This window comes from Bubalus bubalis, chromosome X (assembly GCF_019923935.1).
Source record: "Bubalus bubalis isolate 160015118507 breed Murrah chromosome X, NDDB_SH_1, whole genome shotgun sequence".
In the NCBI taxonomy this organism is placed as follows: Eukaryota; Metazoa; Chordata; class Mammalia; order Artiodactyla; family Bovidae; genus Bubalus; species Bubalus bubalis.
The window spans coordinates 119,466,120-119,484,168 of NC_059181.1; the positions used below are offsets into that span (position 1 = coordinate 119,466,120).

At 38.7% G+C, this 18,049-nt stretch overlaps 1 protein-coding gene across 9 annotated transcripts in view; it reads left to right on the forward strand.

Annotated features, from left to right (window-relative positions):
* Positions 1-18,049, forward strand: part of MCF2 (MCF.2 cell line derived transforming sequence) — a 125,444-nt gene that overhangs the window by 77,594 nt on the left and 29,801 nt on the right. For all 9 annotated transcript variants that reach the window (XM_044936775.2, XM_044936774.2, XM_044936773.2 and 6 more), the window contains 6 exons: positions 1,937-1,974; positions 4,013-4,101; positions 5,428-5,494; positions 6,616-6,731; positions 6,847-6,916; positions 8,952-9,044. In XM_044936775.2, coding sequence (XP_044792710.2) covers positions 1,937-1,974; positions 4,013-4,101; positions 5,428-5,494; positions 6,616-6,731; positions 6,847-6,916; positions 8,952-9,044 — 473 coding nt within the window. The remainder of the gene's footprint in view (positions 1-1,936; positions 1,975-4,012; positions 4,102-5,427; positions 5,495-6,615; positions 6,732-6,846; positions 6,917-8,951; positions 9,045-18,049) is intronic.

Here is an 18,049-nt window from a genome sequence, read left to right on the forward strand (position 1 = left end):
TTTCCCTTCTTAAATACCCCTAGTTGTCTTGCCCTTTGGACTTTACACCTAGTGTTCTCTTCTCTTCCTTAAGGTAAGTTCTTCCTTCCTACCTCTCCTCCTCTCCTGCACCCCAGTTTGGTCAGGTGTTATACTATGGGATATCAAGCCCCTCTTCATATCTTCCTAGCTTTAGCATAATTGCCTGTTTTCTGTTTCTTTTGCTAGAATGTAAGCTCAGTTCCGGAGAAGGCAATGGCAGCCCACTCCAGTACTCTTGCCTGGAAAATCCCATGGACAGAGGAGCCTGGTAGGCTGCAGTCCATGCGGTCATGAAGAGTTGGACACAACTGAGCGACTTCACTTTCACTTTTCACTTTCATGCATTGGAGAAGGAAATGGCAACCCACTCCAGTGTTCTTGCCTGGAGAATCCCAGGGACGGGGGAGCCTGGTGGGCTGCTGTCTGTGGGGTCGCACAGAGTCGGACACGACTGAAGCGACTTAGCAGCAGCAGCAGCATAGTCACATTATTAAAAGAATGAAGACATCTATTGGGTTGGCCAAAAAGGTCAGGTCAGGTTTTTCTGTAACGTCTTACAGAAACACCTGAACAAACTTTTTGGCCAACCCAATACCTTGCTTTTCGAAAAAGATATACTTCTCATAAGTTTTGTATGCACTCCTTTTTCATCTCTTAATGTATTTGCAAAGAATTAATTAGTAAAAGCTAGTTTGTAAAGCTCCCTAAGTTTGCTTTATAAGTAACTTTGGATCTCTGGATATCAAGTTTCTTTAAAGTGATGGACATCAATATTTACTGAGAAACTAATTTTATATGGTAATTGCCACTAAGTCTAATTTATATTTATCCATTTACATATACATTATATAAAGGTAAAAATTCCTGTATAGAATATATTTTAAGTAAATGGAGAGAAGGATACAGTTTAGAGAACTCATTAACGGCAGAGTCTTTCCCTGAGTGGGCCTTGCAGTGGCTCCCAGTAGAGGCAGAAAGGACAAGAAATCTGTTCCTTCCATGGTGAGAAGTGATGGACACAGCCCTTGTGGGCAGGGTTCTTTTCAGCAGCCCTGAGACTTAGAAACTTGAATGGCCTAGTCTTTGACTGGACCATGCCCTGGGCTCTGGAGGAGCATCTGGACTCCTTGCTTGGTAATACAAGGGCTCACCCTTTGTAAATGAAATAGAAAGATTGAACAGAACAAAAAGAGAGATTACACAGGAAGAACAGAAAGATGGAAGCTTGGAATTTTGATGAAGTTGGTTTTTTTTTTTGTTTGTTTTATTTGGTTTTGTTTTAGCATTTTAATGTGCTTCAGTAATGTTGTTTTATATAGAGTGGTTAGAAACATGAATTCTGACGGTAGATTATACAGATTTGTGTACCACTTCTGCTTCTTGGACATCTTATGCTTAACCTATATAATGGGGAAGTAGTACTTATCTTCAAGGGTCAATTTGAGAGGTAAAAAAGCAAATGCACATATAGGGCTTAGAATAGTGTCCAGCATATAGTAAGTGCCAAATAAATGTCAGATGCTCTAATTATTAGTTAAATTGAGATTTTATCCTGAAACTCTTTTTGATTCAGGTAATCAGTGAGCTACAATCTGATTAAATGCTTATATATTAGAATGATCACTAAATCTGCAAATAATCATAGGTACTAACACCTAGCTTCATGCTTGCTCAGCAATCCAGCGAGTGTTCAATGAATGAGAGAATGGGTGAATACATGGCAAAATCATGCTCTATGAGAAGTTGAAATCATGTAAATAAGTCTAACCAATCATCTGTTATATATAATGTGATTTTAAAATACTAATATAAACATGTTGGCACATTAATCTCTCTTTTTAATACACATGCACATATTTTTATGAAAGTATTGATTTTAATTCTTGTTTGAAATTCTCTCATATTTCTCTATCAGGGAAGAAGACTTGGAGACAAAATCAGAGCAACACAAAAGTAAATATCATTAATTAATTCAAAATTGGCTTTATTGCTGTCGTTGCAGAAGCAGGATGGGACTAAAACCGTATTTTTCATTCACTGAACCAATATTGTGCATTTGAAAGCCTATTATATCTAGAAGAAAAAGCTGCTATTGTGTTGTGTCTAATTACAGTACTGGCCTAGCCCCAGTTGTATGAGCAGTTTCTCAAGTCTTGGCTCCAGTTCAGAATAAATGCTGTAGAACATCTCATATAAGTTCTAGTTTCTCTTTCCTGCCTGCACCTCAATTCAGCTGAATAAGTGCTGCACCTTTTTACAAAACGAAACTCCTTTCATAAGTGATTCCAGTCCTGCAAGTGGAAAGCATGGACAAAGGACAGGTTCTAATGGACTATCTGCTAGGCTCAAAAAACACACCTATTCTTTTCTTGGTAGATTCAAGTTTCCTTCTGAGTTATTCATGACAATCTGGTATCTGCAGAGAGTAGTCGCCTCATTACTGCAGCATCTTACGTTTTCTTTGTATGTTCTTGATGGTAAATAAGGCCAAGAATGTATCTCCCAGAGGCAGGATAGCATGTGATACAGATTGTGTGGCTAGAATGCCTGACTTCAGCCCAGCTCCATCACTTACTGGCTGCATAACCTTGGGCAAATTCTCTGGAAGTCAGTTTCCTTATCTATAAAATGGAGGTAATAAGAGAACACCCTCATTATGGAGTTAGTATAACTAAGATAAAATAATCTAGTATTTATGAAGTACTTTGAGTATTGTGTGGTGCATGGTAATGCTCTAAGTGTTTTATGTAGTTGTTAGCAGGCTAGCAAATGACCCATACTGACACACCATGTCTGGTTATCATGTTCTACAGCCAGAGTTTCTGATTTCAAGAAGGAAACAGGCTGAATGCCAAATTCCTTAGTCTGCCATGTCTTTTGGTTCTGGTTTCAAGTCATGCCTACCTTAATAGCTATGTGGATTTATTCATTTGCATATCCCCAAGGTAAAAATAAAAGGCTGTGATTCTGTACATTTCCTTGGTGAGATACCTAGCTAGTCAATCCAGTTCCCAAATGCACATATACTTCCAAGTCAAGTCAATTTGCACAATCCTTAGGCATTTAAAATTTGATGGTTCAAAACTTTTCAGCCTTGTATTTCAGAACCCTGTTAGGAGTGGATGGCACATACCTATCTGAGAAGTGCAGTATGCAGTATTTTCAGTCTTAATTATAGTAGTTAAAATGATAACACTTGGTACATGGAACATACAGAAATTATACACTTTTAAAGAGGGAATATGAGGGACTTCCCTGGTGGTCCAGTGGTTAAGACTGTGCTTCCAGTGCAGGGAGTGTGGGTTTGATCCTGGTTGGGGATCTAGGATCCCACATGCCTCGCAGCCAAAAAAAAAAAAAAAAAAAAACCCAAAGCATAAGACAGAAGCAATATTGTAACAAATTCAGGAAAGACCTTAAAAAATGGTCCACACACACACACACACACACATCCAAAAAAAGAGGGCATGTAATAATGGTGGCTGACCATGGGTTTGGCAGTTTTATCACTTACTAGGTGACCTTGGCCCTTTGTGAAAGCTCTCTGAAACTCGGTTTTCCCTTTCCTGGACAGCCAACTTTTTTTTTCCCTTTGGGTCCAGATCTTAGTTCCCCAACCAGGAATGGAACCCATGCCCCTGCAATGGAAGTGCAGAGTCTTAACTGCTGACCCATCAGGGAAGTCCCAGGACAATCAACTTTTTAGGAATTAACCTCATTTCCCTGAAGTGCTATAGAAATGAAACATTACTTAACGTATAAAGTAAATTGTAATGAATATCTTAAATCTGTCCTCTTAGGCAACTAAAATAATTTTAACTAATATATATCAAAGTTATTTCTGAGAAAAATCATAATCATAGTGTTACTTTTTAGTTTATCTATATAGTTAGAACATAGAAAGAAGAAAACTTAATTTGGGCTACATTTCCATGAAGAAGAACTAACTATACCTACATAGATGCTAATTTCACTTTTCTTTTCATTTCAGACTGAAGCAGTATATGATTGTCAGGAGAAGAGAAGTTCTGTTCAGTCCTCCAATTTGGACAATGACAATAGCTTGGATATTTTAAAGAAGTATCTTTTATTTATTAACATACACCCATATACACATCTACCAGTAGGAGGCTCTGATTCAGTGTTCAAAGCAAATGTACTTAGAATTTTGAGTTCCCAGAATATGGTTCTGCTGGGTTTGATCAAATGTGCACTAGAGAAGGTGTCAGAAGTCCTGGCCAACCTATGCTCTGTTTATGTGACTTGAAAATTAACTAGATCTTTTCAGATTCATAGTCTCCTCTTTTATGAAAGAGGTGAGAGTGAATGGGTCAATGTTTCAAAAACTACAGAAGATTATGTAGGTATACAATGTGATTTTATAGGTACTAATAAAAATCATTTCATTCACTTTTATATTATTATGTTAACATTCCACACATATGAATAGTCACCTTTTAAATTTTATATCACAGAGTTTTGAGTAAGTAACCAGTAGTTTGGAGCAAGTAACAAATAATTTGAAACAGAGTTATATGCAAAGATTGTTAAATGTTAGTTAAATTTATAAAAGTGTAAAAATTAAAAAGAGGCCAGGGATAAAAGTTAAATTAGGGACTTCCCTGGTGGTTCAGAAGTTAAGATTCTAAGCTTCCACTGCAGCAGGTATGGCTTCAATCCCTAGTCAGGGAATGAAGATCCTGCATGCTGTGTGGTGCTGCCAAAACACAAAAAACAAAGAAAAAGAAGTTACATTAAATGGATAACATTGGGGAGTGAGGAAATAAATTTTAAATACAATGTCAATTGGAAATCACATTGGAAGGAAAATGTATTGTATTTTATTTTAAAGGGATAGTAAACAAAGTTACTACAGAAAGTTAACTATGATCTATATTTGGGAAAACTAGTATTATAAATTCATATCATGTCTTGGAAAACTTCAAAACATTACTGAGGAAAAAGGGAAAATTGTGTCTAAAATGCTTATATGATTTTTTTCTGAGAGAGATAGAGGGAGAACAATAAATAGCACAGAAATTGTGCTGTCCAAGAAAGTATTCCCCAGGATTTTAGGAATAGATTTTGTGAGTTTTTAGTAAATGATTCTTAAGCTTAGTGAGTTGGAAATAAAATTAGTTTTGGGTTTTTTTTCCTCATTTAAAAATGACTCCTGAGCCCCACTCCTCTTTTTTTTTTTTAATACATTTTAAAGAGTCTTGTGGGTAGTACTTATTCTAGAAACCATAGAATTAATTTTATATTTTGATGATAAAACCAAACCATGGGTAGTTCCTCTGCACTGCTAATTTTCATCTTAGACAATTTATCAGGATAATAAATGAAATGTTACAATACAATTCTAAAGCCATAAAATAACTGACAAATACGGTCCTTTCATTTTAGCCACGTCCTAAATGAGCTGATACAGACCGAGAGGGCATATGTTAGGGAACTGTTTACTGTTTTGTTGGTAAGTGACTCATATTGTATTTTCCTGTCTTTTTTAAAAAAATTAATTAATTTATTTTAATTGGAGGCTAATTACTTCACACTATTGTAGTGGTTTTTGCCATACATTGACATGAATCAGCCATGGGTGTACATGTATTCCCCATCCTGAACCCCGCTCCTACTTCCCTTCCCATCCCATCCCTCTGGGTCATCCCAGTGCACCAGCCCTGAGCACTCTGTCTCATGCATTGAACCTGGACTGGCGATCTGTTTCACACATGATAATATACATGCTTCAATGCCATTCCCTCAAATCATCCCACCCTCGCCTTCTCCCACAGAGTCCAAAAGACTGTTCTTTACATCTGTGTCTCTTTTGCTGTCTTGCATATAGTGTCATTGTTACCATCTTTCTAAATTCCATATATATGCGTTAACATACTGTATTGGTGTTTTTCTTTCTGACTTACTTCACTCTGTATAATAGGCTCCAATTTCATCTACCTCATTAGAACTGATTCACATGCATTCTTTTTCTGGAATTCATTAGGAAGTGCAAACTTGCCTTTTTGTCTCCTTCCTTGATTGTTAAATGTGTGCATTCAGGTTCTCCCTCTGTAGTGAGGATTGTGGCTTCAGAATTCATTACAGAAGAGATAAGCTGTTCTGTTAGGAATACAGTGGATTGTTATAATTATTCCCAGGGTGCTATTCAGAGATCATGAGATAAAGCCCTAAGTATGGAGAAAAGCATTCACTTGTTACAAATGTCATATTAGTAATATTAATTTGGTCTGGCAAAACTCAAACACTTATTCCATGTTTAAGGAGAAGTTAATGACCTGTAATATCATCTTTCATACCTGGTTTCTATTTTCTTTCCTTTTAGCTACACCCAAGGCCAAAAAGTTGTCCCTTTCTTCTACCCATTGGGTAGAAAACCTGAGCTTCCTTGTCCTGCTATTGAAAATAATAATAATAGTGGATAACTTGGGGGAACTTGAAGATATGAATAATAAAATTACAAACAACTTTACCCTCTAATCCCATATACATTCTGCTGTACTTGTATCTTTGGTGGCCCAATCGAATGTTGATGTGACTATTTTTTAAATGAATAAATATATTTATTTTGGGTAGGGCTATAGAGCGGAGATGGATAATCCAGAGATGTTTGTTCTTATGCCACCTCTCCTGAGAAGTAAAAGGGATGTTCTCTTTGGAAACATGGCAGAAATATATGAATTCCATAACAAGTATGTAATTGCTGAATTGAATTTTCTTTTTTTTGTGATTATTATTTAAATGGTTGTTGACCAATGTAGCATATTTCACATAAAATCATATTTTTTTTCTTTGAAATTTTTACAGCATTTTCATGAACAGTCTGGAAAATTGTGTTGATGCTCCAGAAAGAGTGGGATCTTGTTTCCTGGAAAGGGTTAGTTCAATGATTATTTCAAAATATATAAATATATAGGCCACAAACATAGCATGTCATTTTCTAGATTTGGAGACAAGGTAGGCATTATTTTTTATATCCTTTTATTTTTGCAGACGACACATCACTCCAGCAAGTATTTAATGCTAAATCAAGTTTTGTTATAGGAATGGGGTATTGGAGCATACAAATGGCTATTGTATTCTGTGGCATCAAATGCTACAGTGGCTCAGCTTGTGACCTCTGACCCCTGGGTGATCCCAGGAGTCCAGGGACCATCCTGACTATGAAGATGCAAGAGTTGGAATCATCTTGGCATACCATTCTTGGCTTGGTTAATTTCTAGCCTGAGAGATGCCCTGATAGTCCCCTCTAGTATATGTGAAGTCTTCAAATCAAATATTTGGCTTTCAGGCACCAAGGCATCTATCACAGGAACTTTGCAAAACAGGGAGCTGTGTGTTCTTGTTTTTCTACAATATCTTTCAAGGAGGCTCATGTCTCTGTGTCCCACGGGTGTGCTTAGTATAATTGACTTCCCAGGCTCTGTAATCACACTCTCTTCCATTAGAGTTTTCTCTCACAATGTTCTCTGCTTATCTAGTTCCTCCACTTCCTGAAAGATCACTTTTGTTTTGACTTGAGAGTCAGTTTGATAGAGGTGATCACTGAAAGCGTCCAAGGAAATATCTTATCTCAGGAAGTGTTTATGGAGTGAGAAGATAGTAAGGATAAGGCAGAACCTTTCTCAATATATCCTAACATTTAAAGGCATTTAAATCATGGTCACCTGATGAGAAGAGCTGACTTATTTGAAAAGACCCTGATGCTGGGAAAGATTGAAGGCAGGAGGAGAAGGGGACGACAGAGGATGAGATGGTTGGATGGCATCACCAACTCAATGGACATGAGTTTGAGTAAACTCCAGGAGTTGGTGATGGACAGGGAGGCCTGGTGTGCTGCAGTTAATGGGGCTGCAAAGAGTCGGACACGACTGAGTGACTGAACTGCACTGAACTGAAACCATGGCCAGATTCTTCCCTAATTCTTCCCTAGTTCCCTAAGCAACAGCAGCTCCTCTTGCCTTTGAACTTATATGGTACTTAATGTCTGTGCTACTCATTGGGAATTTTGCATGTACTACTCATGTTTACATATTGAATTTCATGAATTCTTTCTCCAACTAGATGGAAAACTGATTGAGGCAGGGTCCGTATCCTATATATTTTTCTGTCTCTAGTAAGGTCAGCAGAGTTCTTGGAAACCAGTAGTTTAATAAATGCCTATTGATCTGTTCATTCATTCAGCAGTCATCAACTATTCAGTACCTAGTTTGAGCCAAGCACTGAACTAGACAATGTGGAATATCAAGACTATTCACATAGGAAAAGAGGGATTCCACTGTGTCCAGTGTCAGTTGTGCTGTATTAAAGTTGTACGAAGGGTCTTATAGGAGCCAAGAAGAAGTGCATCTGATATTGACTGGAGGTATAAATGATGGCTGTATAGAAGAGATGACTCATGAGATGAGTCTTAATGACTGAGTAGGAGGTAGCCCATTATATGAGGGTCAAATGAACAGGGAGAGAGAAGAGGGTGAGCAGATACTGCACAGGGTTCTGGTACAATGATGATGGTCCAATGAGGACCCAAGGACCTTGGGAGTTACTATTAAGTTCATTCATTAGGGAACGGAGTAACTGAGAGCAAAGAAAGAGTGTATCTCTTGGTACCTGGTTAGCTCGTAGTAATCAAAAAAGTAGTCTGTTTTCATAGTTCATTCAGAGAAGGCTTTTTTCCCTCTAACTCTCAAACTTGGTAAGTGGAAGTTATGAAATTGCTTGGATAATTATGTGTCCCTCTCCCCGGTTTGCTGGGTATGCTGGTCTTGGAATATAAAGAAGGCTTCTGACCTGGCCCTTTAAGTCACATTCCCTGTGATGCTTGACCACACTCACTCTTGCTCAGCCTTTCTTGATAAGAAAAGGACACATTCACAAATCACTAATACATTTGCATTTTCTTTTTATCACAGAAAGATGATTTTCAAATGTATGCGAAGTATTGTCAGAATAAGCCCAGGTCAGAGGCAATTTGGAAGAAGTATTCAGAATGCGCCTTTTTCCAGGTATAGTAATTGTTCAAGTATTGGATAAAGTCTCTGTGGAAGACACTGGGGTATTTCTTATTTATAAATTCATTTTCTGCTTTCAGTAAGTTATATATATATATGTGTGTGTGTGTGTGTGTGTGTGTGTGTGTGTTAGTCGCTCAGTCATGTCTGACTCTGTGCAACATTATAGACTGTAGCCCAGCAGACTCCTCTGTCCATGGGATTCTCCAGGCAAGAATACTGGAGTGGGTAGCCATTCCCTTCTCCAGGGGATCTTCCCGACCAAGGGATCAATCCTGGATCTCCTGCATTGCAGGCAGGTTCTTTACCATCTGAGGAAGCCTTTTATAGGGATCAATCCTGGATCTCCTGCATTGCAGGCAGGTTCTTTACCATCTGAGGAAGCCTTTTATATATATATATTTAAAAGTGCTGTTTGACCTTCCCCAAAATATACATATATGTATACCAACATATTTGCCACTCCCTAGAGGCAACAACTTTCTGCTTTTTTAGCTATTTCTTTCATTATTTACCTCCATATCTCCAAATATCATACTTATATTGCTGCTTCCCACAAAAGAAGATGAGAATTTAGCTTTCTTTCATTGTTCTTGCCTCCCTGCAGAATTTCTGTTGTCTTCACATTGGTTATGGCCTAATAATATTCCATAGTATGGATATTCCACATTTTATTTACCCATTCATCACCTGATAGACATTTGAGTTGTCTCTACCTTTTGTGTGGGCTTCCCTTGCGGCTCAGCTGGTAAAGAAGCCACCTGCAATGCAGGAGACCTGGATTCAATCCCTGGGTTGGGAAGATCCCCTGGAGAAGGGAAAGGCTACCCACTCCAGTATTCTGGCCTGGAGAATTCCATGGACTGTATAGTCCATGGGGTCACAAAGAGTCGGACACAACTGAGCGACTTTCACTTCACTTCACCTTTTGTATACAAGCTTTTGTGTGAACATTATTTTCTTTTCTCTTTTCTATTAACCTGGGTATGAAACTGCTAAGTCAATTCTGTTTAAACTTTTTGAAGAACCATTAGATTGTTTTCCAAAGTTGCTGCACCATTTTATATTCCTACAAGCAGTGTATGAGGGACCTAATTGCCCCACATCCCCACCAACACTTGTTTGTATCTAATTACTTCTTAAACAAGCATTTATTTTTATTTTTTAATATTCTTATATTTGTATTTTTTATTTTTTTAATATAAATTTATTTATTTTAATTGGAGGCTAATTACTTTATAATATTGTAGTGGTTTTACCATACACTGACATGAATCTGCCACTGGTGTACATGTGTTCCCTATCCTGAAACCCCCTCCCACCTCCCTCCCCATCCTATCTCTCTGGGCCATCCCAGTGCACCAGCCCCAAACACCCTGTATCATGCATTGAACCTGGACTGGCGATCTATTTCACATATGATAATATACATGTTTCAATGCCATTCTCCCAAATCATCCCACCCTCGCCCTCTCCCACAGGGTTCAAAAGACTGTTCTATACATCTGTGTCTCTTTTGCTATCTCACATACAGGGTTATCGTTACCATCTTTCTAAATTCCATATATATGCGTTAGTATACTGTATTGGTGTTTTTCTTTCTGGCTTACTTCACTCTGTTTAATAGGCTCTAGTTTCATCCACCTCATTAGAACTGATTCAAATGCATTCTTTTTAATGGCTGAGTAATATTCCATTGTGTATATGTAGCACAGCTTTCTTATCCATTCGTCTGCTGATGGACATCTAGGTTGCTTCCATGTCCTGGCTATTATAAACAGTGCTGCGATGAACATTGGGGTACACGTGTCTCTTTCAATTCTGGTTTCCTCGGTGTGTATGCCCAGCAGTGGGATTGCTGGGTCATATGGCAGTTCTATTTCCAGTTTTATAAGGAATCTCCACACTGTTCTCCATAGTGGCTGTACTAATTTGCATTCCCGCCAACAGTGTAAGAGGGTTCCCTTTTCTCCACACCCTCTCCAGCATTTATTGCTTGTAGACTTTTGGATAGCAGCCATTCTGACTGGTGTGAAATGGTACCTCATTGTGGTTTTAATTTGCATTTCTCTGATAATGAGTGATGTTGAGCATCTTTTCATGTGTTTGTTAGCCATCTGTATGTCTTCTTTGGAGAAATGTCTGTTTAGTTCTTTGGCCCATTTTTTGGTTGGGTCGTTTATTTTTCTGGAATTGAGCTGCAGGAGTTGCTTGTATATTTTTGAAATTAATTCTTGTCCATTGCTTCGTTTCCTATTATTTTCTCCCATTTTGAAGGCTGTCTTTTCACCTTGATTATAGTTTCCTTTGTTGTGCAGAAGCTTTTAATTTTAATTAGGTCTCATTTGTTTAGTTTTTCTTTTATTTCCAGTATTCTGGGAGGTGGGTCCTAGAGGATCGTGCTGTGGTTTATGTCGGAGAGTGTTTTGCTTATGTTTTCCTCTAGGAGTTTTATAGTTTCTGGTCTAATGTTTAGATCTTTTATCCATTTTGAGTTTATTTTTGTGTATGGTGTTAGAACATGTTCTAGTTTCATCCTTTTATAAGTGGCTCTCCAGGTTTCCCAACACCAGTTGTTAGAGAGATTGTCTTTTCTCTATTGTATATTCTTGCCTCCTTTGTCAAAGATAAGGTGTCCATAGGTGCATGGATTTATCTCTGGGCTTTCTACTTTGTTCTATCGATGTATATTTCTGTCTTTGTGCCAGTACCATACTGTCTTGATGACTGTGGCTTTGTACTAGAACCTGAAGTCAGGCAGGTTGATTCCTCCAGTTCCATTATTCTTTCTCAAGATTGCTTTGGCTATTCGAGATTTTTTGCATTTCCATACAAATTGTGAAATTATTTGTCCTAGCTCTGTGAAAAATACCGTTGGTAGCTTGATAGGGATTGCATTGTATCTGTAGATTGCTTTGGGTAGTATACTCATTTTCACTATACTGATTCTTCAAATCCATGAACATGGGATATTTCTTCATCTATTTGTGTCCTCTTTGACTTCTTTCACCAGTGTTTTATAGTTTTTTTATATATAGGTGTTTTGTTTCTTTAGGTAGATACATTCCTAAGTATTTTATTCTTTTCGTTGCAATGGTGAATGGAATTGTTTCCTTAATTTCTCTTTCTGTTTTCTCATTGTTAGTGTATAGGAATGCAAGGGATTTCTGTGTGTTAATTTTATATTCTGCAACTTGACTATATTCATTGGTTAGCTCTAGTAATTTTCTGGTGGAGGCTTTAGGGTTTTCTATGTAGAGGATCATGTCATCTGCAAACAGTGAGAGTTTTACTTCTTCTTTTCCAATCTGTATTCCTTTTATTTCTTTTTCTGCTCTGATTGCTGTGGCCAAAACTTCCAAAACTATGTTGAATAGTAGTGGTGAGAGTGGGCACCTTTGTCTTGTTCCTGACTTTAGGGGAAATGCTTTCAATTTTTCACCATTGATGATGTTTGCTGTGGGTTTGTCATACATAGCTTTTATTATGTTGAGGTATGTTCCTTCTATTCCTGCTTTCTGGAGGGTTTTTATCATAAATGGATGTTGAATTTTGTCAAAGGCTTTCTCTGCATCTATTGAGATAATCATATGGTTTTTATCTTTCAGTTTGTTAATGTGGTGTATTACATTTTTGATTTGCAGATATTGAAGAATCCTTGCATCCCGGGATCAAGCCCGCTTGGTCATGATGTATGATCTTTTTAATATGTTGTTGGATTCTGTTTGCTAGAATTTTGTTAAGGATTTTTGCATCTATGTTCATCAGTGATATTGGCCTGTAATTTTCTTATTTTGTGGCATCTTTGTCAGGTTTTGGTATTAGGGTGATGGTGGCCTCATAGAATTAGTTTGGAAGTTTACCTTCCTCTGCAATTTTCTGGAAGAGTTTGAGTAGGATAGGTGTTAGCCCTTCACTAAATTTTTGGTAGAATTCAGCTGTGAAGCTGTCTGGTCCTGGGCTTTTGTTTGCTGGAAGATTTCTGATTACAGTTTCAATTTCCGTGCTTGTGATGGGTCTGTTAAGATTTTCTATTTCTTCCTGGTTCAGTTTTGGAAAGTTGTACTTTTCTAAGAATTTGTCCATTTCTTCCAGGTTGTCCATTTTATTGGCATATAGTTGCTGATAGTAGTCTCTTATGGTCCTTTGTATTTCTGTGTTGTCTGTTGTGATCTCTCCATTTTCATTTCTAATTTTGTTGATTTGATTCTTCTTCCTTTGTTTCTTTATGAATCTTGCTAATGGTTTGTTAATTTTATTTATCTTCTCAAAGAACCAGCTCTTGGCTTTGTTGATTTTTGCTGTGGTCTCTTTTATTTCTTTTGCATTTATTTCTGCCCTAATTTTTAAGATTTCTTTCCTTCTACTAACCCTGGGGTTCTTCATATCTTCCTTTTCCAGTTGCTTAAGTGTAGAGTAAAGTTATTTATTTGAATTTTCTCTTGTTTCTTGAGGTACGCCTGTATTGCTATGAATCTTCCCCTTAGCACTGCTTTTACAGTGTCCCACAGGTTTTGGGTTGTTGTGTTTTCATTTTCATTCGTTTCTATGCATATTTTGATTTCTTTTTTGATTTCTTCTGTGATTTGTTGGTTATTCAGCTGCATGTTGTTTACCCTCCATAGGTTGGAATTTTTAAGTTTTTCTCCTGTAATTGAGATCTAATCTTATTGCATTGTGGTCAGAAAAGATGCTTGGAATGATTTCAGTTTTTTTTTTTTTTTAATTTACCAAGGCTAGATTTATGGTCCAGGATGTGATCTATCCTGGAGAAGTTTCCATGTGCAGTTGAGAAAAAGGTGAAATTCATTGTTTTGGGGTGAAATGTCCTATAGATATCAATTAGGTCTAACTGGTCTATTGTATCATTTAAAGTTTGTGTTTCCTTGTTAATTTTCTGTTTAGTTGATCTATCCATAGGTGTGAGTGGGGTATTAAAGTCTCCCACTATTATTGTGTTATTGTTAATTTCCCCTTTCATACTTGTTAGCATTTGCCTTACATATTGTAGTGTTCCTATTTTGGGTGCATATATTTTTATAATTGTTCTATCTTCTTCTTGGATTGATCCTTTGATCACTATGTAGTGTCTTTCTTTGTCTCTTTTCACAGCTTTTTTTTAAAGTCTATTTTATCTGATATGAGTATTGCTACTCCTGCTTTCTTTTGGTCTCTATTTGCATGGAATATATTTTTCTAGCCCTTCACTTTCAGTCTGTATGTGTCCTTTGCTTTGAGGTGGGTCTCTTGTAGACAACAGATATAGGGGTCTTATCTTTTTTATCCATTCAGCCAGTCTTTGTCTTTTGGTTGGGACATTCAACCCATTTATATTTAAGGTAATTATTGATAAGTATGATCCCATTGCCATTTACTTTGTTGTTTTGGGTTTGAGTTTATACACCCTTTCTGTGTTTCCTGTCTAGAGAAGATCCTTTAGTATTTGTTGGAGAGCTGGTTTGGTGGTGCTGAATTCTCTCAGTTTTTGCTTGTCTGTAAAACTTTTGATTTCTCCTTCATATTTGAATGAGATCCTTGCTGGGTACAGTAATCTGGGTTGTAGGTTTTTCTCTTTCATCAGTTTAAGTATGTCCTACCATTCCCTTCTGACATGAAGAGTTTCTATTGAAAGATCAGCTGTTATCCTTATGGGAATCCCCTTGTGTGTTATTTGTTGTTTTTCCTTTGCTGCTTTTAATATTTGTTCTTTGTGTTTGATCTTTGTTAATTTGATTAATATGTGTCTTGGGGTGTTTTGCCTTGCATTTATCCTGTTTGGGACTCTCAGGGTTTCTTGGACTTGGGTGACTGTTTCCTTCCCCATTGTTTGGGACTCTCAGGGTTTCTTGGACTTGGGTGACTATTTCCTTCCCCATTTTAGGGAAGTTTTCAACTATTATCTCCTCAAGTATTTTCTCATGGTCTTTCTTTTTGTCTTCTTCTTCTGGGACTCCTGTGATTCGAATGTTGGGGCATTTAACATTGTCCCAGAGGTCTCTGAGGTTGTCCTCATTTCTTTTAATTCTTTTTTCTTTTTCCCTCTCTGCTTCATTTATGTCTACCATTCTATCTTCTACCTCACTAATTCTATCTTCTGCCTCCATTATTCTACTGTTGGTTCCATCCAGAGTGTTTTTGACCTCATTTATTGCATTATTCATTATATATTGACTCTTTTTTATTTCTTCTAGGTCCTTGTTAAACATTTCTTGCATCTTCTCAATCCTTGTCTCCAGGCTGTTCATCTGTAACTCCATTTTGTTTTCAAGATTTTGGATAATTTTCACTATCATTATTCGGAATTCTTTATCAGGTAGATTCCCTATCTGTTCCTCTTTCATTTGGTTTGATGGGCATTTATCCTGTTCCTTTGCCTGCTTTATATTTCTCTGCCTTTTCCTCTTGTTTATATTGCTGAGTTTGGGATGGCCTTTCTGTATTCTGGCAGTTTGTAGAGTTCTCTTTATTGTGGAGTTTTCTCCCTGTGGGTGGGGTTGTACGGGTGGCTTGTCAAGGTTTCCTGGTTAGGGGAGCTTGTGTCGGTGTTCTGGTGGGTGGAGCTGTATTTCTTCTCTCTGGAGTGCAATGAAGTGTCCAGTAATGAGTTATGAGATGTCAGTGGTTTTGGAGTAACTTTGGGCAGCCTGTATATTGAAGCTCAGGGCTGTGTTCCTGTGTTGCTGGAGAATGTGCATGGTATGTCTTGCTCTGGGTCTTGTTGGCCCTTGGGTGGTGCTTGGTTTTAGTGTAGGTATGGAGGCGTTTGATGAGCTCCTGTCAATTAATGTTCCCTGGAGTCAGGAGTTCTCTGATGTTCTCAGGATTTGGATTTAAGCCTCTTGCTTCTGGTTTTCAGTCTTTTTCTTACAGTAGCCTCAAGAGTTCTCCATCTTTACAGCACTGATGATAAAACATCTAGGTTAATAATGAAAAGTTTCTCCACAATGAGGGACACCCGGAGAGGTACACAGAGTTACATGGAGAAGAGAAGAGGAAAGAGGGAGATAGAGGTGAGCAGGAGTAGAAGAGGGGGAATCAAAAGGGGAGAGAGCAAGCTAGCCAGTAATCACTTCTCTATGTGCTCTGCACAGTCTGGACCACTCAGAGATGTTCACAGAGTTACAGAGAGAAGAGAAGAGGGAGGAAGGAGACAGAGGTGGCCAGGAGGATAAAAGGGGGAATCAAAAGGAGAGAGACAGATCTAGCCAGTAATCAGTTCCCTAAGTGTTCTCCACAGCCCGGAACACACAAAGAGATTCACAGAGTTGGATAGAGAAGAGAAAGAGGAGGGAGGAATTAGAGGCGACCTGGTTGAGAAAAAGGAGAGTTAAAAGGGGGAAAGAGCCATCAAGCCAGTAATCTCACTCCAAGTAAAAATGGGTAATGAAGATTGGGTTCTTAAAGGTACAGAATTGATAACAAATACCAAAAAGGAAAGATTAAAAATCTAGAGTGGAGGTTAGATTCTCAAAAATACAATATTAAAAAAAAAAAACCCAAAACAAATTCACAAACATTATAAAATATATATATGAAGTTTGTTTCCCCGGTTGCACAGACTGTAAAGCATCTGCCTGCAGTGCAGGTGACCGGGTTTGATCCCTGGGTGGGGAAGATCCCCTGGAGAAGGAAATGGCAACCCACTCCAGTACTCTTGTCTGAAAAATTCCATGGACTGAGGAGCCTGGTAGGCTACAGTCCATGGGGTCACAAAAAGTCAGACATGACTGAGTGACTTCACTTCACTTTGCTTTAAAAATGGGGTCTTTTTTTTACAAAGTAATAGTAGGTTATAAAAATGAAAATTAAAGGAGTAATAGAGGACGTAAAAGTAAAAAAAATTTAATTTAAAAATGATAATAAAAAATATATCTAGGACTTTCTCTGGTGTTGTTGTGGACAGTGTGGGGTCAGTTCATTTTCTGATAGTTCCCTGATCTGGCTTATACTCAAGATCTATAGATCCCTCCCTATGTAGTCATTGCTAACTACAGGGTTTTAATCTATTGCACCTGTCATTTCCAAAGCTGTTCCCTCTGTTGATTTTAGCTTCTTCTGTTTGCTGGTCTTTTCAGTGTCTCATTTCCACCCTGACACAAAGGGGCAGTGGTGGTCACTTTTTTAGGCTCACTTATTCAGTCTTGATGTGGGGAGGGAGGAACACTGCAAAAAAATATTACTGGAGTGTGTGGGGAGTGCTCACAGTTTCAGCAGCACTGGGTTTGCCCCCACTCACAGTGTGTGTGCTTTCCCAGTCTACACTTCTCAGGCTTTAGGTTGCTCTGCTGGGAACTGTCTGACGCGGGCCCTGGGTTGCATGCACTTCCCCCATCTAAGCTGCTCAGGTTCAGGTTCTTGGGTACTCTACAAAGGTGTAGACTTGGTTGGGCCTGCGTTTTGTGCCCTTCCCAGGTCCGAGCAGCTCAGGTGACCAGGTGCTTGCCCAGCGCAGTCACCCCCAGTTGGAGGGTGCATCTTATTGCCTCCCCTGTCCCTCCACTCAGTTTTCTGGGTGTACAATGGGCGTGCCTTCTCAGGTGTGCTGTGTGTCTCTTCTGGGGAGCTGATCTCTGGCTGTGAGCCTCCTGGCGGATGTCAATCATCCAGAATCCCAAGAAGTCTTGGTTAGCAACGAAGCCTGCTTGCAGTTTGGTAGAGGATGCCTCTCCCAGGCTGCGATTGCACGCTTCCGGCTCTGGCTGGCTGCCCTCTCCTGCCTGTCTCCGGTGGGGGGTGGGCCGGTCCACAGCTGGCTAGCTGTGCTCAGTCCTTTGTTCTGTGAGTGGGCCTGGCAGTGTCTTAGGTTAGGGCTTTTTGTGGGATAGCTATCCCACAGTCTGGGTTGCTATCTCAAATTAGTTTCCTCAGATTGCCCTTGGGGCATTTAGGTCTGGTCCTTACCCTAAGCAGTGCAGCCCGTGCCTCCCTGTCCAGGCCCCGCTTGCTAGTGGCAGATGCAAGCGTCTGGGCTGCTTCTCTGTTGGGAGTTGCTGTTAGCC